The 22,799-nt window shown below is 47.0% G+C and overlaps 1 protein-coding gene across 1 annotated transcript; it reads left to right on the top strand.

Annotated features, from left to right (window-relative positions):
* Positions 1-307: 307 nt before the first annotated feature.
* Positions 308-22,697, top strand: BSDC1 (BSD domain containing 1). The gene is made up of 11 exons (XM_088790911.1): positions 308-348; positions 615-675; positions 5,799-5,915; positions 7,876-8,043; positions 9,406-9,460; positions 11,352-11,467; positions 11,920-11,988; positions 12,163-12,241; positions 13,151-13,630; positions 19,279-19,382; positions 20,733-22,697. Exons 1-11 carry the CDS (start codon positions 338-340, stop codon positions 20,763-20,765), a joined length of 1,293 nt encoding a protein of 430 aa, XP_088647037.1. The 5' UTR covers positions 308-337; the 3' UTR covers positions 20,766-22,697.
* The last annotated feature ends 102 nt before the right edge of the window (positions 22,698-22,799 follow it).

The following is a 22,799-nucleotide window of genomic DNA, read 5'->3' as shown; positions in this document are numbered from 1 at the left end:
GACCGTGGCCCATAGCAGCCACCGTAGCAGACGTTGGCTGATAACTGAAAACCATTCGAGCTTGGTGAGAGTGAGGCTAATGCTTAGGGGGTGGGCCTTAAGAGGAAATTGAGTGAAGATTGGATTAAGCATTCAGGGGCGGAGTTTAAGGGAGAACTCTGGACAGAGAATGGACCAAGCTCAAGGAGGCGGAGCCTAATGATGAAGCGGGCGGAGATTGGGCTGAGGGCGGTGTCCACACGAGGATTGGGCCGAACGTTCAGGGGAGGCGCTTGAGGGGGCGGTGCCGTGTCGCAAGTCAAAGGTCAGTAAATAGTGGTGATGTCATGCAGGCAAGATGGCGGAAGGGTGAGCCCGTCATCCAGCTCTCGGGCTTTGGGGCCTGAATTCTCCCAGGGTTGGGGTGTTGGGCCAGGGTCCCCATGGGGAACAGGAGGCCAGCGCGACGGTAGACGGAGCTGAAAAGGCGGGGTGGAGTCTCAGATGTGAGGGGGTGGGGAAGCGGTCTGCGAAGCCTCAGCCCGCGGGCCACATCCGAGGGGGAAATTGAGACCCGATGTTGGTGCGGGCAAGAGTCGCACTGCGGGGCCGCCAGATGTGTCTGTCTTCCACAGGGAGGATGTGGGATGGTGGCGGAGCTGGCTGCAGCAGAGCTACCAGGCAGTCAAGGAAAAGGTAAGCCGGCCGGCTGGGCCCCGCGCCGCCTCTTGGCAACCTGTTCCGAGCCGCCCTGCCCGACCTGTGTGTGTGCCAGGCCTCAGGGATGAGGCCAACTTGGTCCCTACTTTAGATCCTTTCGGTCTACGGGAGGACAGACCCCCACACAGACCAGTGTGACACTAGCCCCAGTGAAATAAAGATCGTTTTAAAGGCTGGAGCAACCCTTTCGTAGGAATCCCATAGGAAGGAGCAATTTATTCCAGCTCGGGAAATTCACAGCTTCGTAGAAGAGAGGACATTTGATGTAAGCCTTGAAGAAAAAGGATTCTAGCACTAAAAACTTACTCCTATAGTCATTTAAATATTAGTGTATAGGAGTGCGCATATGCTACAGCCAGCACTCTCTGACAGGTCCTGAGGATACCGACGTTAGCCAAACAGATGCAAACCAGGGCCTCACAAAGCTCAGTCTAGTGGGGAGACAGACAGCAATCCCTGTGGGATGAATGAGGCTTGGCTCTGCCAGTGAACAATGCCATTGTGTTTCTGTTTCTTTCGTTCCTTGCTAGTTTGTCAAAACCAACCCAAATGAATTCTGGAAAAAGTTAATTACTGTTTACCTCAAGCAACTGGGGTGAGTCCTGCTTCAGGGCAGACTCCAGGAGGCTTCTGGTCTCAGTTAAATCAGTCCTTTACTCTGGGAGCATTTTTATCCTCCGCTGGCTGTATAGTCCTGTCAGCTACAGATCAGCAAATCTGAGAATGCCCTGAGCTGTTTGTGTTTTGATGAGGACCAAGAGAGAATTTCACACGGAGGTTTAATAGAAGAGATTCCCAAGTAGCTTGCTTCCTGTTGACCAATCCACTGAGAGTCTGACATTCGCTTAGCAGTCTGATATTCATTTAACAAATGTGTGAAGGCCTCCTGTGTGTTTCCCCCAAGATTGGTCTTACTATAACTCATGAAAAATAGGTAGTTGATTAACCTTCCATTTTTGTTTTTGGGGAACTCGCATTTGAAAAAAAGGGGCAGGAGGTTAGTGTTGTTTCTGCCTTTGACAATTCCCCATTCATAAAAAAGAGACTTAATTCCCCTCTCTTAGCTACTTACTCATATGAACCTGGGCAAGTTATCCAACTTCTCTAGGCCTTAGTTCCTCACCTGTAAAATGGGAATATTAATACATATCTGATAGGATTGTCATGAGGATTATATGATAATATGTGTAAAGCACTAAGAATAATACCTAGCTCACAATAAGTACTATGTAAGTTTTGGCTATTTTTATTAAGGGCTGAAAGTGATGGGGAAACCTCTTAAATACCACCAGTCCATTTTTCCTTCCATTTTTATCTTGGTCTTTCAGTGCTTTCCTGGCCTTGCTTCCTTCCCTTTTTCTCCTGGCTCCCTCTGGACCGCTCAATTCCCAGCACCCTCAATTCTCTTGCACCCCATAGCATACATTGCCCCAGAGACTAAAGCGCTGAGATGGTGCAATAATCTGCCTTCCTCCGCTCCTTCCTTCCTCCTGTAGTGTGTGTGTGTGCACACACGTGCACATGCTTGTGTGTACACGCATGCTTGCCCACAGACACTGACAGAGAAAATTGCATGACTCTTTGGCCCCACCACAGATTCCCCAACCTCATCTGGGCCTGAGCACCGCCAAACAAGCTTTTTCAGTCTCTAATTTGCTTCTCCTCCCCTTGCCTTCAGAAACTTGCCTCAAACCTAACTCTTCCCTCAAGTGCCTTAAGTAAAAGTGCATCTTTTACTTAAGGGAGGCAACCTCAGCTCCTATTTTTTAAAAATTGAGGTCAACAGCGTGATCTCTCTTAACTCCCTCCTACCCCTGAAGCCTCTAGATATAAACTTATCTGTATACACACTCGGCTTTACCTACCACTTGCCAAACCAATGGATGGTTTTCAGCGCTTATCTTCCTGCACCTTTCTGCTGCATTTGACACTCGTGATCACTCCCTCTTTCTTGAAACTCTACTCCCTTGGCATTTGTGACATGATTCTCAGTTCTTCATATGCTTTTCCAGGCTTTCCTTTCCTGACTGTTTTCATTAGTTCCTCTTCCCGTGCCTGCCCCTTGAAGGTGTGTGGAGGGGCTTTGTCCTCAGCCCACTGCTCTGTTTACAGACTTCCTGGGTGACCTCCATTTTCATGTTACGGTGACAGTCCTTTTCTCTGAGCTTTAGTGCTTGAAAATAGCTGTTGCTGGACAACTATTCCAGATGTCCCACAGTCACTGCAGATTCTACATGACCAAAGTCCCTGTTATCATCATCTCTCTAAACCTGTTCCCCCGTCAGCATTTTCTCTCATCAGTTGGCAGCATTGCCTCTCCCCTACGTACCTGGTTTACCAGCCAATGGCTCTTCCTTGGCTCTATCTTGTCCTCAGTCAATACATCTGTTTAATCACCGAATCCACCTTTTTTGCCTAATATTTCTTGAACCAGTCCCATCCTCTTCATTCTTACCGGCATTGTCCGGTAAGAATAAATATTCTATTTTCTTTCCTGGCCTATGGCAGCAGCCTCCTCACTGGTCTTTTTCCCTCTTCTAATCCTGTCACCCTTGGACCTATCCTTCATACCAGTCTCTCAATGACCTATTAAAAAGGCAAATCTCTTCATGCTCCACCTCTTTCAAATCTTTGGTGGCTCCCCATCACCCACAGGGCTGACCCGGTAATCCATGGGTGCCCTTGGCAACCTCTCCAGCTTTATCCTTCACCACTTCTGTTTACCTTATGTTCATTAGGACTAAAATATTTGTAGGCCTCAGGACACCCCATGCCCCACCAGGCCCAGGCTTCCTTGGGTAACTCTTGCTCAGTCTTTAGGGCACAGTCCATACCTCCCTTCACCAAGTCTTTCCAACCTTTCCATAATACACTGGTCACTGGTCTGTCCTTTGCATGTCAACACTGTTATGTGAGCATTTTCCCCAGTAGACTGTGACAAGCTTAAGGACAAGCACCATGTTTATTCATATTTGTCCCCTCCAAGCTCACAGTGTAGTGAGGGAGACAACCATCCATCAAATAACCAGGCAGATGATTATATAATTAAAATTACCCTGGTACATGTAAATTTAACAAGCAAACATTTTTTTGAGCATTTACTCTATTTCAGACTCTATCTCAGACACTGGGGAAGCATCAGTGAACAAAAAGCATGGGCTCTATGTTCACAGAACTCACAGTTTATGCAGGAGGATAGACATTGAATGGGTAATCATAAACCTGAAGTATGTGAAACATTAAAGAAGAGAATGTGCAGGTACCCTTAGGACGTGAGGTAGGGGAGCCAACCTCGTCTCAGGTGGCATCAGGAAAGCTTCTCCAGGGAAGCAACATTTAAGCATAGATCTGAAGGAGAAACGAGTTGGCCAAGTGAGAGGGTTCACTCCTCGTGTTTGTTCGCTTCTGTGCTTTGAATAGTTAGAACTGTATGTCAAGGAGAGGGAACAACGTATTCAGACACCCTGAGGTCAGGAAGATGCTAGAGCATTTGAGAAACTTGGGGAAGCCCAGCTGGAGCTCAGGGAGAGGCACAGTGGTAGGAGATGAGAGTGTGCCACAGGCAAACTTATATGGGCCTCATGAGTGAAGGTAAAGATTTTAAACTTGCTCATAGAGACTATGTAACCACTGGAGAATGTAAAGCAAGGGCAACATGGTCTGCTCTGACTTACAGTGTTACCACTGGTGTCAGGAGGAAAAGGTAGTAGCGATATCTGATACTGCCTGGGAAGAGTCCAGATGAAAGCAGCTTGGCCTGCACTAAGGTGGTGGCAGAGTGGCTGGAGAGCGAGAACTAATAAACTCCCTCTCCACCTCAATGAAGGAGGCCCATGTCTGATATGGAGCCTTGGTTTCTATCCCCAGAGAAGCCTCTGGCTGATAAGATGAAACTGTCCCACTCAGAGACTTCCCAGGCTGAAGAAAACTAAGCAGGACCTTCCCCAAAGGAAAAAACCACTAGAATACTGAAAAACATGCTTTAAAAAATGCAAGTGTTGGGGCGACCGGTTAGCTCCGTTGGTTAGAGCGCTGTGCTCGTAACAACAAGCTTGCTGGTTCGATCCCCACATGGGCCACTGTGAGCTGCGCCCTCCACAACTACATTGAAATAACTACTTGACTTGGAGCTGATGGGCCCTGGAAAAACACACTTAAATAAAAGTTTTTTAAAAAGTGCAGCTGTTCATCCTCGTGTAAAATGAGAGGGCTTGCAGTGGTGAGCACTGAGGTAGTCCAGGAAGGCGTCCTTGAGGGGATGAGGATAAAGCAAAACAGGGTAAGACTTAGACAAGAGCGGAGAGCCTGCTATCTCAAGCTGGATCTGAGTGCAGGATAAGAAGCAGATTGGTTTAACAGAAGCAAATATCAGTTCTGCCCAAAGGAGCTCTATAGGTGAATAGAACCCTGAAATGGTGGGACCAAGAAAGCCTCAGAGAGAATCCAATCCAATATTTATCTTAGCACTTCCTTTATTGAATGTAAAAATTACACACACCTTTTTAGTGATATTAAATTGTCAAGAATTACTCATAAAAGCTTTCTAAACTATTGCTGTTATTAATGCAACATGTTTATTAAGCTTTTCAGACAGATAATTTCACATCCTGCCTTATATTTCAACTGAATTTCCCTGTAACAACAAAAGTAAGAAACACTTTCCTTTGATAAAAAATCACATACCTTTTCTTCATGTTGTTTGAAACAAACAGCATGTCTTAAAGCATATCAGAGCAATGCAATGAAGTCTGTTTTGTTTCCATACTGTATGTGCTGCCTTCCCCAGTCTGCTCTTGAGAACCACTGACCTAGTCAGCCTCCCTCATTTATAGGAGACAACCGAGGACTAGATGAGAGTTACTCATGGCTACATAGCTTGTAAGTGTCAGTCCCTGTTCTCAGAGCAGCAGGAAGTTCCTCCGCTCTTTTGTCAGGTACCAGGTCATGGAATTGGGACAAGTGAGCATTTTTTCTGAGCCCAGGCTTCCTATGTCACTTGAGTTTTCTATATGTCTGTCTGGTACCGAAGAAGCACAGGGAATAGGAACAAAGGGAGGTAGAGCCAGCTAGCTCTGTCATCCCTCTCTGTCTTCCCATAGTCCTCTGAAGCCTTGGAGTTCATGAAGCGGGACCTGACAGAGTTCACCCAGGTGGTGCAGCATGACACGGCCTGCACCATTGCAGCCACAGCCAGTGTGGTCAAGGAGAAGCTGGCTGTGAGTACTACCTGTGCCCTCCAAGTGACTGTCCCTAACAGCCTGACCTGCCCTGGGACCCTGGTGGGGGCTCCCAAACTTTCTACCGTTATTTTTACGTGATTGTTTTTCCCCATGGGCTCCCATTTTGAAAGGATTGTCTGTCAAGCAAACAAGCTACATGTATTAAGTAAAAATAAGCCTTCCCACTTCTGTATTGTCGATTGACAATTTAGAAAATATAGATAAATCAAAGAAAGGCCTAGAGACACCCATAATTCATCTCTCAGCGATAACTACTGTTAATATTTGGGGAATATATCCCTTACGTTCATTTTCTTTTTCAAACTTGGAATCAACTGAATACCATGTTTGTAATCTACCATTTGACCTAATCATTGCAGACTTCGTTCAGCAGCCTCACAAATGGCATGGTATTCTATTATGTGCATTTAACCAATTCCTAGTTTTCTGTTTCAGCTTCTCCCAGAATTGTTAACAGAGCTACAGTGAACATTCTGATTGCTAAATCTTTGCCGTTAATATTTTCTTTATAATAAAATATTAGAAGGGATCAGGGTGAGTACAGTTTTAGGCCTTTTAATATCTATTGTGAAACTCCTCCAGAAAGGTTGTGCTAACTTATATTCTTACTGGCCCTGTTTTTATTAATCAGAGATGTACAATGGAATCCTCTTGTTAAATAGGAGTTAGATTTTGAAGTCATTGTGAAAATGAAAATTGTGTATAGTCAAAGATATCCCTGCAAGTCTCAAGTTTCTGATGAAGTGCAGTGTATGGGTTTTATATTACAATTTTTCCTTTAGTATTGGAACAAATTGCAGTTTCCTCATTTGATCACCATCTGAATCATCTGCCTTGTGACTAGAGACCATATTATGAAAAACACGTTTTGAAGCTTTTTGCCAAGCTTGTTTTGTTGAATGTTGTAAAATACTGTCTTCCTGCACAGCTCCTGATGAGCATGAATGACAAGTCATCATCCTGCTGAACTGTGCTAAGTAGCAGAGACATCACTGGGGTTTTTTGGTTAATAATTACTTTTTTCGTTCAACAGATATGATTGAATGCCTGTACTGGCATGTGCCAGGCGTTGTGATAGGTTCTAGGTTTAAAATGCCTGGGCAGCCTAATCAGGAATAAATATTATAGTTTTCCATGAGGATTTTAGAGACTGGCCCTGTCTCTCAGCATCCCATCCCTGCTTGCTCAAGGGCCTTCTGACCAGTGTGGCTCAAGTGTGGTGTCTCACCTTCTGTGAGGTCCATACATTGGCCCTTAGTTGGTCCCAGGCTTGCCTCTAGGCAAGGCTATCTGTTTTCATCTTGCCCATATTTCCCCAACCTTCATATATAAAATACTCTACTTCCTGAGCAGTGATGATGATGAAATTGTGATATTACAGTACTACTATTTATTACATGTTTGCTATGTGCCAGGCATTATACATGCCTTATCTCTTTTAATCTTCATAGTAGCCCTCTTAAAGAAGTATATTTATCTGCATTTTCCACATCAGGAAACAGAGACTAAGGGAGGGTTTAGGTTTCATAGCCTACAAGTAATAGAACTGGAATTCAGATTCAAGTTTGACTCCACAACAGTACCTTTCCCATCACTCCGCCCACAGGTTCGCTTCCCCTCTGAATGTTTATGGCTCCTCCCCTGTCGATTTTTGATCAGCCTGGCTGGCCTTGGAATTTTGATGAAGCAGTCAGTCAAGGAGCTCTGCTCTGACCTACAAAGGCCACCTGCAGCCCTGTTCTGCGCCCCATTTACAGGAGGGGACCCTGGCTACCTCTCTTTCCTCCGGCCCCAGAGATGGGGTGAGAGGTCTTGCCTGCCCCGTCCCCCCTTCCCCCCACACACACACAGTATACTTTTGCCCCTCCATGCCCCATATCCCAGATTGCAGCCTGCTCCTGAGCCACTTGCTTCCTCTGCTGGCTTCTCTCTGCAGACTGAAGGCTCCTCGGGGGCAACGGAGAAAATGAAGAAGGGTTTGTCTGACTTCCTAGGGGTGATCTCGGACACCTTTGCTCCCTCACCGGACAAAACTATCGACTGCGATGTCATCACTCTGATGGGCACGCCCTCTGGCACTGCTGAGCCCTACGATGGCACCAAGGTATTCACCAGTGGCCTCCCCTGCAGATGCCTGGCAGCGCTGAGCTCTCGTTTACCACCTGTACTTGCTTAAGCGATACACGTTCAGGCGAAAAAATCAATATATGTATATAACTAAATTGGCGAATATCAATAAGCAAGAAGATGATCATTTTTCACCCCATCACTCAAACAGAAACAGTAATTTCTTGTTGGTGTATAACCTTCCATTTCTTTTTGTTTGCTAACACGGGTAAAGATAGTTTGGGTTTTGTTCTTTTTTAAAAAGAAAGGCACTTTATACATGCAATTTTGTAACCTTCTTTTTAAAAATTTGCAATAAACTTTGCACCTTTCCTGATAACCATAATTTTTAATATCTTTAAATTCTTGCAAATGAATGTAGCATAACTTATTCAGTCATTTCCCTAGTGTTGCACATTTACGGAATTCTGTGGGGAGTGTCTTTACAGGCGTGATCTTCTCCACATTTGGGTTATTTAGGACTAATGTCCAATAAGAATAAATGTACAGGGGGGAGGGTGTCTTCAAAGCACTTAAATCAACAGTAGTAGTATATTTTTAGCACATTCTATTTTCTCATTACTTCTTGGATTTCATAGAATGTTTTCTCCTAAATTCACAGTGTGGTATCTTAGCAGTTTGGCCTTCTTCGTAGCATTTTACCACACTGATTTTCCATTCCAAATGTACTGATTTTTCAAACATGTTTTTCAGCACTAGAATTGGCACTACCACTTAGTGAACATTTGAGTGGAATTGTGAATTTTTTTAAATGATCAGATTTTAGAAAACAGTGAATCACCAGAACCACTTGCTGAAGTTCTGATGCAGACAGCCGCCCATGCTTCACGTAATCCTGAGGAAGGAAGCGGGGGCTTTCTGTTTACCAGCTAAAGCTTGCCACTTCTGTGGCCCCCGTGGGAACACAGCTTACAGTTCACTTGGCAGACTGGCTGTGAATTAAGAAATTCTTGATGGGTGGTTTTAATTTACAGGAGTTACATTATTTCAAAACTTGCCCATAAATTTGGACTTTATTAAAATATTTGAATTAGCATTTTTCAAATTTCACATAATTCAAAAACATTTTATACATATAATATTGTAGCCTGTTTACACTGTATTTTCTTAGTTTCCAGGGGTGAGATACTGGTTGAAAGATCATTTTTTGGGAGCCCCAGTTTTGGACTCCTGGCCTAGTGCTCCACTCTCTAGCCACAGTGTTAATTGACAAGTGCCCTGTGGGTATGGTAGTCAACAGGGGAGAAGCTGGACTGTGGATGATTGGGTGCTCTGACAGGAAGGGGTGCATTCTTTGCCCAGCACCGCAGAATTATGATCTCTTCTCTGTTTCTTATAGGCTCGCCTCTATAGCCTGCAGTCAGACCCAGCAACCTACTGCAATGAACCAGATGGTGAGGGGGTAATGTTGAGAGGGCGGGCTTGCAGGGCAGGGACACCAAGGGGTCTGGGCTAGGTGTTCTGTTCATCTCTGGTAGCGGTGGCCAGGTACCCCCTGTGTAGGGGGACCAGAGTGGGGCTAGTGTGTACCTTCCATCTGATGGGATGGGTTGATGGTCCCTTTCCTCCCTGAACCCGGCTGTCTTCATCCCCATCTGCAGAGGCTTTGCTCCTCTTCCTCATGTTCAGCTCCGGCTCCCTCCCCGCGCTGCTGCCCTGCCTGTTTGCTAAATCCCTGCCATGCAGCAAGCCCCAGGCTGGGAACTAGAGATTAGAAATGACCTTAACCTGGCCCAGACCTCCAGGAACCTGCTATTAGGAGAGGCGAACAGGAAACAGTGACTAAAGCAAAGGATGGAGTAACTGCTTCCACAGAAAGATGGGGGCAATGGGAACCCAGAGGAATGGCACCCAACCTAGCCTGGGAACCTAGGATGTGACACATGAATCGAGGTTTGAAGGATGAATTAGCAGTAAACTAATTGTACTTTCAGAAGTGGGGAGGTGAGTGTTCAAGCCTGGCTACGGGACATTTGAGGATCCAGAAGGCACAGGGAGGCCTAGGCATTGGGGAGGCGACAGTACAGGGAGCATGTGAGGGAATGAAGGCAGCGAGAGCTGTCGTGGCGGCCAGATTGCAGTGCTTTGGGTGCCAGGCAACGCAGTTTGAATTTTGTCCTAAAATGCTCAAGGTACTGCTTCCTAACCTTTTTTTAGTTACAAAGGCCTTTAAAAATCTGTTGAAAATGACAAGCCCTTTCTCCACAAAATTTTATATGCAGAATGGGAATTCTTTGATCTTTTAAAGCACATCTTTGGACCCTAGCTTAAAAACCCCTCCTGTAGAGAACTATTGAAGGGTTTTGAGGCCTGAGGTGATTCAGATTTTACATTGGATAAAAGAGCCCTGGGCAGTGTTGTGAAGGATGAAATAGAGGGAGAGACAGAAGATGGAAAGACCGGTTAGGAATGTTGGTGGCAGTCCTCACCTCAGAGGTACGGCCCGGAGCTGGGAAGTGGCAGGAGGAATGAAGAGGAAGGTATGCATGTTTGAGACACTGAGGAAATAGAATCCAGAGTGACGGAATAGGGTGGCATCTGGGAGGGTCCCCAGGTTTCCAGTGGGTAACTGGGTAGGACAGGTTGGGCAGGGAAGAAGATGAGAGCACTTTGGGTTCACAGCACCTGTACAGGTAGACGTATCCAGGGGACACATGGACCCCTGGATTTGGAGCTCAGAAGGGTGGCCAGGGCTGCAAAGAAAGACTGAGGCAATTGTCAGTGGGAGGAGAAGGTTGAAACTCATGGTTTACTGGAAGTTGTGTTGGGAGAAAATAGAGAATGAGAAGAGATAAGGAAAGGAAAGAAAAGAGAGGGGCCCATGGAAGACTCAGATGAAACTAGAGAAATGGGAGGAAAATCACAAAAGACTGAGAAGCCAGTGGGGAGCAGGGCTTCAAGAGGAAAGCAGTGGCTCGCAGGGTCAGAAACTGGGGATTGGTCACCTGAGGAAGGACAGAAGTAGCCACTGGATCTGGCAACATGGATCCAGAACTGATGAGACCAGCTGTTTCAGAGAGGACCTAGTGCAGTGGGCTAAAAAGACGAGCAGACGTGGGAGAGAATGGGGCCTGCAGCTCTAGAGATCATGTAGGGGCTGCACCCTAGTGTCAGAGAAGTCCGCCTACCCCTTCACCCTGCCTTACCCACCATCTTGGGCCACATGACTGAAAAAACCGTAAGCTTTCCTCATTGTCCATGTGCAAGCTTAGGTGTGTCTTCTGTAGGCCCAGGGTTCTTTCCCCAGATCCACGGAACTGACCATCAGTGTCTGTCCCTCTACAGGGCCCCCGGAATTGTTTGACGCCTGGCTTTCCCAGTTCTGCTTGGAGGAGAAGAAGGGGGAGATCTCAGAGCTCCTTGTAGGCAGCCCCTCCATCCGGGCCCTCTACACCAAGATGGTGAGGGCCCAACCGGCAGGACCTCACCCAGCTCCCAGCTTGAGGTGTTGGGAGGTGGGAGGGATATGTCCAGAGTATTTTGGAGTCGTCTGACCTAGAGAGCCGGTGGGAGACCCTGTACAGCCTAAACCAGCCAGGCCCTGAACTAAGAATCTGCACGAGGGAAACTGATTTGCCAGGCTTCTGGCAGTCATGGTGAAAAACGGAAGGGCTAGCAAAGACTAATGGGCGTTCCTTTCTCCCTCCTGGCCAAGATGATCCAGGAAGGTAGCAGGGGTGAGGGTGGGGGTAGGGGGATGGGGGCGACAGTGAAGTAAAAGTGCTCTGATTATCACTGCTCAGCCACTAACTGTCTGAAATCCAGAGTGGCTGGGAGCTGGCTGATAAAGCTGGGAACGCACATCCCACACAACCACTCCAAAAGTCTCATCTCTGCTGTCCCCTCCCTCCAGGTGCCAGCAGCTGTTTCCCATTCAGAATTCTGGCATCGATATTTCTATAAAGTTCATCAACTAGAGCAGGTATGCTGCCCTAGCCTGGGGAGATACTCCGCTCAGCCATGGGGGGAGTGGCCTAGATTTTGTTGAGGGAAAAACTGGACATGGGGTGCCAAGAGTTCTGGGGTCTCCTGACTTCCCAGGGTCTGGGAAGAGGGTGCTCTGACTACTCTTGGCCATCTGTTCCACCGTGTTCAGGAGCAGGCCCGGAGGGATGCCCTGAAGCAGCGGGCAGAACAAAGCATCTCTGAGGAGCCTGGATGGGAGGAGGAAGAAGGTAAGGGGTGTTGAGAGGTGACGGGCAGGTAGCAGGTCCTGCCTGTGGGGGAATGTCTGCGCTGTTCTCTCTGAAGCTTGGAGAGACGTGGCACCCTAGGGAAGAGTGGGGAATGAGTATAGTGTGTGTGCGCACCAAGGACAGCCTGGGCTAACAAGGAGATGTTTCCCAAGGCTGGCGGAATGCCAGGTTTAGGTACAGAGAGCACATGTGTCAGCTGCAGCAGATTCCCCTGCCAGCCATGGACCAGCTACTTCAGAGTCACCTGGGATGCTTTTTGAAATTCCAGATTCCTTTCCCCTCCTTGTAAGACTCTGTGGGGATGTGGCCAACTTGTATTTTTAACAAGCTTCCCTGTAATGTTAATGCCCATCCAGACTTGGGAACTGCTGGCTTAGGGAGGAAACTGTGCATCCTCTACCTGGTAGCTCAGCTTATGACAGTGTGTTGGAGCCATCTGCATGAAATAATATTAACATATTTATTAAGTGCGTATATTATATGCCCAACCTATACTAAGAGCTTTACGTGTGTGGTCATTAGCACAACTCCATTACCCCTCTTTGATGAACAGGGCAGGTAAATTAAATAAAGTTAAGTGCCTTGCCCAAGCTTACACACCTAGGATGTAGCAGAACCTAACCGGATCCCAAAACTGACTGATTTACAGTCTTGGCTTTCTAATATATAATGCCATCTTGGGCTGTGTTTCTGGAAACCGAGTGCCCACCAGACATGTGCTAGGCCTCACAGGTAGGAGAACCCTGATGGAGGAGGTGAGGAAACTGGCACCCTTTAGACTTGCTCAGAGTAAGCTTTGGCGTGAACCTGAGATCTGTCTTCAGAGCTCCAAGACTGTCTTGAGGCTAACCAGGGCACATTGCCCCCTTTCCCTACCTTTCTCAACAGAGGAGCTTGTTGGCATTTCCCCCACATCTCCAAAAGAAGCAAAGGTTCCTGTGGTCAAAACTTCCACATCCCTTGAAGAAGGACCTGACCCCCAGAGCCCCTGTGAAGAGAATCTGGTGACTCCAATTGAGCCTTCAAAAGAGGTGACGCCGTCAGAGAGCAGTGAGAGCGTCTCCCTCGTGACACAGATTGCCACACCTGCTACCACATCAGAGGCACCAATGCTGCCCAAGGACGTGTCCCAAAAGCTTCTAGAGGCATCTTTGGAAGAACAGGGCCTGGCTGTGGATATGGGTGAGACTGGACCCCCACCCCCAGCTCAGTCCAAGCCTCACACCCCTGCCGGGCGCCCCAGTGGCCCAGAACCCAGGCCTCCAGCCAGAGTAGAGACTCTCAGGGAGGAGGTACTCACAGACTTACGGGTGTTTGAGCTGAACTCGGACAGTGGGAAGTCTACACCTTCCAACAATGGAAAGAAAGGTAAGTCAAGGCCAAAGCCCAGGGAAGTGTGTGGGACAGGGTAGGTAAGAGTTGACACCTCACAAGGCAGGTTTATCTCCTTGTCCCTTGTGAGGATCCTAGGAGCAGATGTCTTTCATTTGTGATACTGATGATGATGACAGCTGCTAATACGGAGCATCAGTTACCATATTGCATCAATTCTAAGATGCACTGATTCTCAGAATTAATGATGCAGCTTATAATTGTTGGGTCTTAGAGTCAACAAAATAAGGTTTATGTCAGATCCTGTGCTAAGTTGTAATATTACATTTTAATTTCTCACATCTCAACCCAGTGAGGTCAGTATTACTGTCCTCGTTTTACAGATGAAGAAGAAAGTGAGGCTCAGAAATGTTAAGTAACTGGCTCCGATTCCCATGGCCAGTAGTGGCAAGTCCAGATTCAGACCCAGGTCTGTCTGACTTGAAGCCTATGCCTTAACTACCTACCGCATTGTTCCAATTTCTATTCTATCCTTTTGGACAGTTCAACCTTATCCTGGGCTGGGAATGCCTTGGCCATTAATTGAATTTCAGGGTCTTCTCTCCTGGGTGACCTCGGGACAGTCATTTAGCTTCCCTAAGCCTTCATTAATTATTATTATGAAACATATAAACAAAACGTACATGTAAAAGTTGAAAGAATAAAGTGAACTTGCTGTGAGGCAGTTAAAGTAATAGAGCTTTAGTTTCTTATCTGTATAATGAAATTTTAGTCTGCTGACTCTTTGACTTTATTTCAAGGGGGAAACTCTCTAACTCCTGGAATTAAGGACAATAATAGCTCTGCTGTCAACTTTTTTGCCACATCCAAAATACCTGTCTAGAGATAGCTGATTGTTAGCGAGACCTTCCCTCAGCTACACACACACACACACACACACACACACACACACACACGCCCGTCTTTGCCAATATTCAGTACCAGTCAGCCACAAAGCTTGTCCAGCTGGTGAGCGCTGGCCTGCTGGCACAGTGAGAGACTGGTTTGCTGCAGCGGATGGGAAGTGGGCCCCACCACACCCTACCCTGCTCTCTGATAGAAAACTGCAGGGTTTCTAGTTGCCAACACAGTGCTTTCCTTCTGACTGATTCAATGAGGTCATCCATGGAGCTCCTCCCTACTCTTTATGAGACACTGAGGAGGGAGGAGCAAAAGCTGCAATCTTTGTGATGAAGCAGGGAGCAGTATGGACAGACTTGGTACTGGAGAGATTCAGAGAAAGAAGGAAGCTTTGGGCGTCAGCAAGTGTTTCACCAAGGAGACAGGCGTTGTATAGGAGACTTGAGAGTTTGGGACAGTTGTGGGGGAGCAGGCCAGGCTGAGGGGGCCTACAAAGTCCTGATAGCAGGGGCATGTGGCACCTTTAAGGGGTGGTGACCAAAGCCCACTTTTGTGTCTTGTCTCCTAGGAGAGGGAGGAACAGAAAGCGTCGATGGGTTGGCTCAGAAATAGAACTTAAGAACTTAAAATCCTAAGCTGAATTCAGAAGGTTGGACTTGGTGCCACAAAGCAACAGGGCTTGCTGCTTATATTATATGCCCAACCTATACTAGGAGTCTTACATGTAGAGGCTAAGGGCTCAGGCTCTGGAGTTCCGACAGCTCTGGGCTCAAATTCCAACTCTGCTCATAAGCTATGTGACTTCAGAAAAGTTACTGATCTCTAAGTCTGCATTTACTCCTCTATAAATTGGGGGTAATTGTTCCATGACAGGTCCTCAGTCAGGGGAGAAATTTTGAGGAGAGCGCTGCTTTGGAGAAATGGTGATGATAATAAGAGGTACCATTCTTTGAGCACTTTCTAGACGTCTTTCTATACGTTTAGCTCTATGCTAAGTATGTGATAAGCATAATCACTCAATCTTCACAAAAGCCCTGTGAGATCGGTGCAATTTCCCCCTTTTTTTCCACTGGTAGGGAACTGAGGTCAATCACCCACCCAATAAGAATTTGAAAAAGTGTGAAATAGTCCCTTAGGAGAGTAGAAGAGTAGGTGAATACTGACAGGTAGTGTGAGGTTGCTGGGTGGATGGGACTAAAGGCCCATTTGAGGTCGTGGTCATGAATTTTAAGAGACACCTGTCGATACTGTTGTACTTTTGTCCAGCCACACGCGATTACTCAGGTGTAGGCACAGAGCAGATGCAGAATTGGATTTAACCAGGGTTCAAGTTTAGCCAGATGAAATCAGTGGAGGAAAAGAGGAGAGTTCAAGTATATGCAACAAGTGATCAGAATGATGGCTCATGGAATCTGAGCTGGATAAAGGAGAGAATAACAGTTGAACAGTTGGAGGGTTAAAGAATTATAGGTTCCATTTGGAATTGGCCTACTAGAGAGTGTGATCAGAAAAAAAAAATGAGTGGTGGGTGGAAGAGACTGGACTAAATGAGATTATGGGGAAGATGCAGTGTTAGCTCTTAATCGCCCTGCTACACTGTCTCTGGTATACTAGGGGATTCGCAAAAGGAGGGGCTGGGAACGCGATGCAGAAGACCCACCAGAAGTAGCTGTAGTCACTTAGTGGGGGGAAGCCAGGGTCGTGGAATAGGGTGGGACAGTGGAAGGAGTAAATCCTAAAAGGAAGAATGGAGGCTTGGAGACAGTGACACCTCTTATGCACACTTCCTAAGATGACATGAGGGAAGCTTGGTCTCTGGGTGCAGCAGAGTCTCTTGGGGTGGCCTAGCCATAGGGTCTCCCAGGGTCCTGAGGCGATCCCCATCATTGCAGAGCTGCTTCCCACCTGAGGTTAGTAATCAAAAAACAGTAAAACTCCATCATGAAGTCTACAATGGTTGCATAGGTGAGTTTTCTGCAACGTGCACAATGAAATGGAAATCTTAGTACTCTCATTGTATCACAAGACAGGATGGTGGGAGGAGGCAGATGGCAGAGAGAGCCCATATTCATATCTCTGCCACTCAAAGCCTTCATTTCCTCATCTGTAAATTGGGACTGTAAATACCCATTCTAAAGGGTAATGGGAAGAGCTCCAAAAATTTTAGCTGATACTCTGTTTCCTACCCCTTGGATGGTCTTCTCTAGCATTTAAACCTGAAGAAGAGAGTTTCAAATCCCTAGAGGGCTACCTGAGGTTAGAGAAAGCTGTCATGGCCACAGCCATGGCCACGACCACTGTTCTGAAGTGAGGAATCCACCAGGACTCTGGCTTCTACCCCACAGGAAGCCGACACAGACAGATAGCCAGGTGCATGCCAGCAAACGTGTCCTGGACGCACAGGGATACTTAGATGTGAAGTCAGAAGGACTGGCTTCCGACTGCTGCTCTGTCCCTAACCAGCTGTGGGACCATGTGCGACATTACTTAACTCTGAGACAAGACCTTTAACGACTCCATTGGTTAAAATCCACTATTACAGGCACTTTACCTTGATACCTCTATTCTTTTTTTGTTTTGTTTTAAATTTTATTGGGGAATAGTGTCCTTCTCTAGGGCCCATCAGCTCCAAGTCGTTGTCCTTCAGTCTAGTTGAGGAGGGCATAGCTCAGCTCCAAGTCCAGTTGCCATTTTCTTTCTTTTTTTTTTTTTTAAATTAAATTTATTGGGGTGACAATTGTTAGTAAAATTACATAGATTTCAGGTGCACAATTCTGTATTACATCATCTATAAATCCCATTGTGTGTTCATCACCCAGAGTCAATTCTCCTTCCATCACCATATATTCGATCCCCCTTACCATCGTCTCCCACCCCCCACCCCCCACCCCCCCAGTTGCCATTTTCAATCTTTAGTTGCAGGGGGTGCAGCCCACCATCCCATGAGGGAATTGAACCAGCAACTTTGTTGAGAGCTCGGGCTCTAACCAGCTGAGCCATCAGCCGCCCCCATTGATACCTCTATTCTTAACACATTGTATCTCAAACTGCAGACCCTAGGTCTACACAGAATCATCCACGTACCTGTTTAAAATGTAGAATTCTGGGCCACTACCTAGATCTGCTGAATCTGAATGAGGTGGTGGGAGGCAGGAGTCTGCACTCTAGTAAGCTCCTCCGGTGGTTCTTTGCAAAGAGGGTGGTTTTATCCTTATTTTATAAATAAACTGAAGCTCAGAATAACTTGCCCAAGACTGCACAATAGATAAAAGAGTAGGGATTCCACCCAGGTCTGCTTGGCTCCAGAGACCATGCTCTTACCACACTGCTTGTGGCTAACTAGGTGGCTAGGAAGAGAGAACAGTGGGAGACCCTTTTATAAGGAATGTGGGGGCTGGGTTTAGGGGATCTCAGAACCTAGGCACAAGCTGGTAAGGAGCAAGCTGGACAAGAAATGAGATGTTTACGGGTCATGCAATTGGGGGATGAGGGGCCTACTCTTTTTAAAGCTGTTTAAAAAAAAAAAATTACAACGTAATATGTGTTCATTTTAGGAGGGAAAAAAGAAAAACCAAGAAAATTACCCCCTGACCTCATCACCTAGAAATAACTATTGTTAGTATTTTTGTGGTTATCTTGCTCATCTTTCCTGTATGTGTGCGTGCATCCGTGAGCATATTTTTTAAATGGACTCATACTGTGTATACTTTTTTTTTTACAGGAACTATTTTTATAGTTTTCTTCTTAGTAATACCTCACATGTACTTTTTTTATATTGCCTGTAAATAGTCATACCCAAACATGAATGTTTAGGGCAGTGGTTGTCAAACTTCATCAGGCATCAGAATCACCTAGAACAGGGATGAGTACATCGTTTCTGTGTAGGACAGGATCACAAATATTTTAGACTTTTGGGGGGCATACAGCTTCTATCCCAACTACTCAGCTCTGCTGTTGTAGCCTGAAAGTAGCCATAAATAATACGTACACAAATGGACACGGCTGTGTGCCAAAATTTTATTTTCAAAAACAGGTGGTAGGGTGGATTTGGTCTATGGGACATCGTTTGCCAACTCCTGGTTTAGAGAAAGGGTCCATGAATATTTACTGAATACAAGCTATGTGTTCTAGTCACTTGGAATATATAAGAAAATAAAACAAAGATTCCGCCTGCCCTCGGGGAGCTGTCATTCTAGCTCCTCTATTATTAGTAAACATATTAAATAAATCTGATGGAATAATATGCTAGAAAGCGATAAGCACAGGGAACAGCCCGTGCGAAGACCCTAAGGTGGGGATGTGCCTGGTGTGTTTCAGGAGTGGCAAGATCAGTGTAGATAGAAGGGAATGAGAGGAAGAGGTTTATTTCTTCTGGAAGATTTCTGGGGCTCCCAGGGAACCTCTGGACCAAAGTGCTTCTCCACTATTCAGCAACTTGCGTTTTCTGTCTTAATAGTTTGTTATATATATGAATGTTCCACAGCCTAACCTTTAAAGGCCACATAATGTTCCATCACGTGACTGAACCATTTATTTTTGTAATTCCCTATCAGTGGACTTTCAGGTAGTTTTTTAAGTTTTCATCACTGTAAGCTTAAAAATCACAGACCATCCTTCTGGCTAAATTGTTGACTGAATCTAGGATTGTTCCTTAGCTTCCTGAAAGTGGGAAGTGAGCTAGAGTGACCGCAGAATGCAGACCTTTGGCGTGTATTTGTCAGGCCCCTTTAGAGTGCTGTCACCCCCCTGTGGCCTCCGCCTTCACACTGTGCTCCTGGTTCCAGGCTCCAGCACCGACATCAGCGAGGATTGGGAAAAGGATTTCGACTTGGACATGACCGAAGAAGAAGTGCAGGTGGCACTTTCTAAAGTGGACGCCTCCGGTGAGGTGAGTGGGCGGCTGGCCACAGGGGTGCAAGCCCGAGACTCCAGGGCCTGAGGACTCCGCCACCCAGCCCCGCTGTCCCCTCAGGGTGGACTCCTATGCCTATCTCAGGGGGCAGGTGACAGGAAAGAGCTGGGGCCTCCCACTCAGGCCCTGGCTCTGCTTCCACTCTGTTTGGGGTGGATGGATGGGGGAGTTCCTGACAGCTCTGTGTCAGAATCACCTGAGGAACCACTAAACAAAAGGACACCAAGCCCTGCCCTGGAGCTTCTGACTTGTGGTCCCCTGGGGTGGGACCTGAGCAGATTCCTAGCCTTGGAGACAAGACAATGTGATCTCGGACTAATCATTTCACCTGAGACTCCATTTTCCCATGTGAAACATGGAATTGATCATTGGAAGCTGTGATAGACAATGAATGTAGACAGGATAGGCGTAGTGCCCGGGACATGGGAGTACTAGTGGGTGTTACTGAAACCCCCACAAAAGCCAGTCCAGTTAGAAGCTCCCAGGCCAATTGCTCATTCTTCACTACCTCTCAAAATCAAGAATGGGTCATTCAGACTGAGGCTCCAGCCCAGACTTCCGATTCAAGTCCGTGTTACTTCCACTGACACACAGGAACCACATGATTCTTTCCATCATGAAGCCAGTGACCCTGCTAAAAGAGGTGAACAGATTAGAGGCACGGGAAGGGCCTCATTTTTCATATTGGGAAACTGAAGCCTGAGGAGAGGTAGTGACCTGTGCAAGAGCGTATTGCTCTAGTCAAAGCAGAGCAGGCCCATGGCGCCGTCATGCCACAGAGCGCCATGGCTCTTGTGTCTTTGCAGCCTGACGTGCAGTATACCTGAGTAGAGTTATATCAGGGATCAGCTGACAGCAGGCCATGAGAAAGTGGACTGGGAGACTTCAGCTGGGGACCAGGTGCTGGAGCCCCTAGGGAAGACCCTGTGAGCACCTGTAGTCCCTAGGGCCACGCTGGCTCCTAATTACAGTGCCTCTCTCGAGTTCTCTGCCCCTCAGAGCCATGTCCTTATCTGCCCAGCAGGAGACAAGTTTTCCTTAAGGGACTAACTGACTTGGTTCCTTTAGGCAAGGCATCCTTTGGAGAGTCCATTGTTGGTTGGTGGAAGCATTTCCTCTGGGTTTGGAACAATCAAAACAGCAGAGCCACCACCCCTTGAGCAGACATGTTCCTTAAGACCACTGTCCAGAGTATCGCCCAGGGTAGTGGGGGGAGTTGGGGGAAAGGCTATTCAGAAATGGAGGCAGCAAGGGGAGCTTGGTCTGGGCTTGACTCAGAGGAGTAAATATGTGTTTGTGCTCTCCATTATCCCCTCCCATTTGCAGCTGGAAGATGTAGAGTGGGAGGACTGGGAATGAGGGGAGCCAAAGCAAGCCGCTCCCCCTCCCACAGCACCTCCCACCTCCCTTGCTCATCTCAGCCCGGCCCTGGAAGACACTGACCAAGAATGTCCCCGCAAATGGCCTGACAACCAGAACTCTCAGCCCAGATTCTGGGTTGCTCCTTACTGGCCCTTTGGGCCTCTGCTCACATCTGGGAAGGGGATCACAAAATCCAAACCAAGAACTCTGACTTGTGCCAACTATAGAATGACCTAAGGGGGAGGAAACCTCCCCCCTCACCAAAAGAGCCTACATATCTCTGCTGAAACCCACTGTTCCCAGGGGACTCTTGCTGGGAAGTCCCAAGGGACAGCTCCCTACTTTCTGCCTGTGTGGACAGAAGCTGAACCATCGGTCTCGTGGAGGAAGCCCAGTCAAAACACTGTCCACCCTTTAAGTAGGCACAGAAAGCCATGCCATCTGTCATTGGCTAGACAGAGATGGCGAACACATTTTTGTTCCTATTCCTTCGAGTAAGAAACATTGGACTCTGGGAAATTTGCCTCTCTTGGTTATCTCCCCTTCCCAGGCATTTTCCATTCCTAGAAAGGTTCCTTGAGGTTCAGAATCTAGAGACCAAACCCAGAGTTCCCACCTTTCCTCCAGTCCAGGCTGGTATATCCCCGACGCCTTTCCCAGGGCTTCTCATGTCAGATGCACCCAAGTCCTTAGCCCAGCTGTGCCACCTGCAAGACTCTGCTCTTGCTTTTCTTCCTTCCCCACGAAGGGAAGGGCCACTTCAGGCCTGCTGTGCGTTGTCTGGCGGGGTACCTTATCCAGCCAGCTACCCACCTTGACCCCCTGGAGATGAGGACACAAGCCAGCTCCTGACAGTACAGAGCAGTGATCAAAGCCGAGTCCTCACAACTCTAGCAAGCCCAACTTCTCCGCCTCAGCCCATTTGCTCCTTGAAGGGATGTGCTGGGGTGAACTTCTTGAGGCTCTCAGCAGGCTTCTGCAAAAGCTCTTCTTCCTGAAGACAGACCCCGTCTTTGTGGCTCTCGTCCTCTACTCGTACAGATGCAGCCCCTCTCCTGGGGGAAGGAGAGGCTGCAGGAATCCCTGGTGCTTCACGATGCTGCTCTGGTGATTCTTGTACGTACATAGTCTGGTGTGTTCACCAGTGATTTAGTGGGATCGTGGTCAGCGCTGCCAAGACAGCAGTGGTCACTTCCACTTCAAACCTTCAACGAGGGGGTGCGACGGGGAGAAGGCTGAATCTTTTTGACGGGATGGGGTTTTTCTCTTTGTAATTATTTCTTTAGTTTAATTAATCTTTTGGTTGTTTGTGCAATATTATATATTTTAAATTATAATGCATCTCCCCAGAGTATTTTGTAGCCGGGAAAAGAAAAAAGGAAAAAAAAAAAAAAAGATTCCAACAGCTGTTAGTTTTGTAATTAAAAAAGAAAGAAAAAAGAACTTTGTCCTGAACCTTTTCCAGACTTGGCGTTAACAGCATTAAAGAGATTCACCAAAAGCTGGAAGCTGTCTGGGGGTCTGTTCTTGTCCCCCACAGCAGCTGCCTTGGAGCCAGCGCAGGGCTCGCCATGTGCAGAGTGGCTTCCAGCTTGGAGCCTGGGGGAGGGGAAGGGCTGGGGGCTAGCCTGGTCCTGAGGAACTTCCTTGTCCTCATCCCAGACTCATTTTGGCCTTTGGGATGAGGAAGGGACAGGGCCCGCAACAGGCCTGTGACCAAGACGAGTCAAGAGGCTGGTTCTGCATTCCCAACGCTTCTGCTTTTATTTAGAAAGGAAGTTGCAGCAACAGTGGCTCCGCTTGCTCTTGGTCATTGTTCTCCTCTCCTCCCCCTGTATGTGTATAATTCTGGGGTCTATTTTTAATTAACTTTAAACACTTGCATGAAAATCACTTGTCAGTCATAATAAAAGGGAAGTCTGAATGAGACCCTCTGGTTCCATGAAGATCTTTAAAGGGAAAGAGAAGTAAGGCTGGGGAGGGTGTAAGTAAGTTTTAGAATAAGTAAACTTAAAAGTGTAAAATATATAT

Source organism: Rhinolophus sinicus, chromosome 14 (assembly GCF_057876585.1).
Source record: "Rhinolophus sinicus isolate RSI-liver-muscle chromosome 14, RSI-T2T, whole genome shotgun sequence".
In the NCBI taxonomy this organism is placed as follows: domain Eukaryota; kingdom Metazoa; phylum Chordata; class Mammalia; order Chiroptera; family Rhinolophidae; genus Rhinolophus; species Rhinolophus sinicus.
Note: the sequence above shows the minus strand (reverse complement) of the source record. Positions and strands in the feature narration are given on the sequence as shown.

Excerpts from the sequence above, each read along its gene's own strand:
- BSDC1 (XM_088790911.1), top strand. Across the intron at positions 9,461-11,351 it reads CTACTGCAATGAACCAGATG|GGCCCCCGGAATTGTTTGAC; the intron begins GTGAGGGGGTAA and ends GTCCCTCTACAG. Across the intron at positions 11,989-12,162 it reads AAGTTCATCAACTAGAGCAG|GAGCAGGCCCGGAGGGATGC; the intron begins GTATGCTGCCCT and ends CACCGTGTTCAG.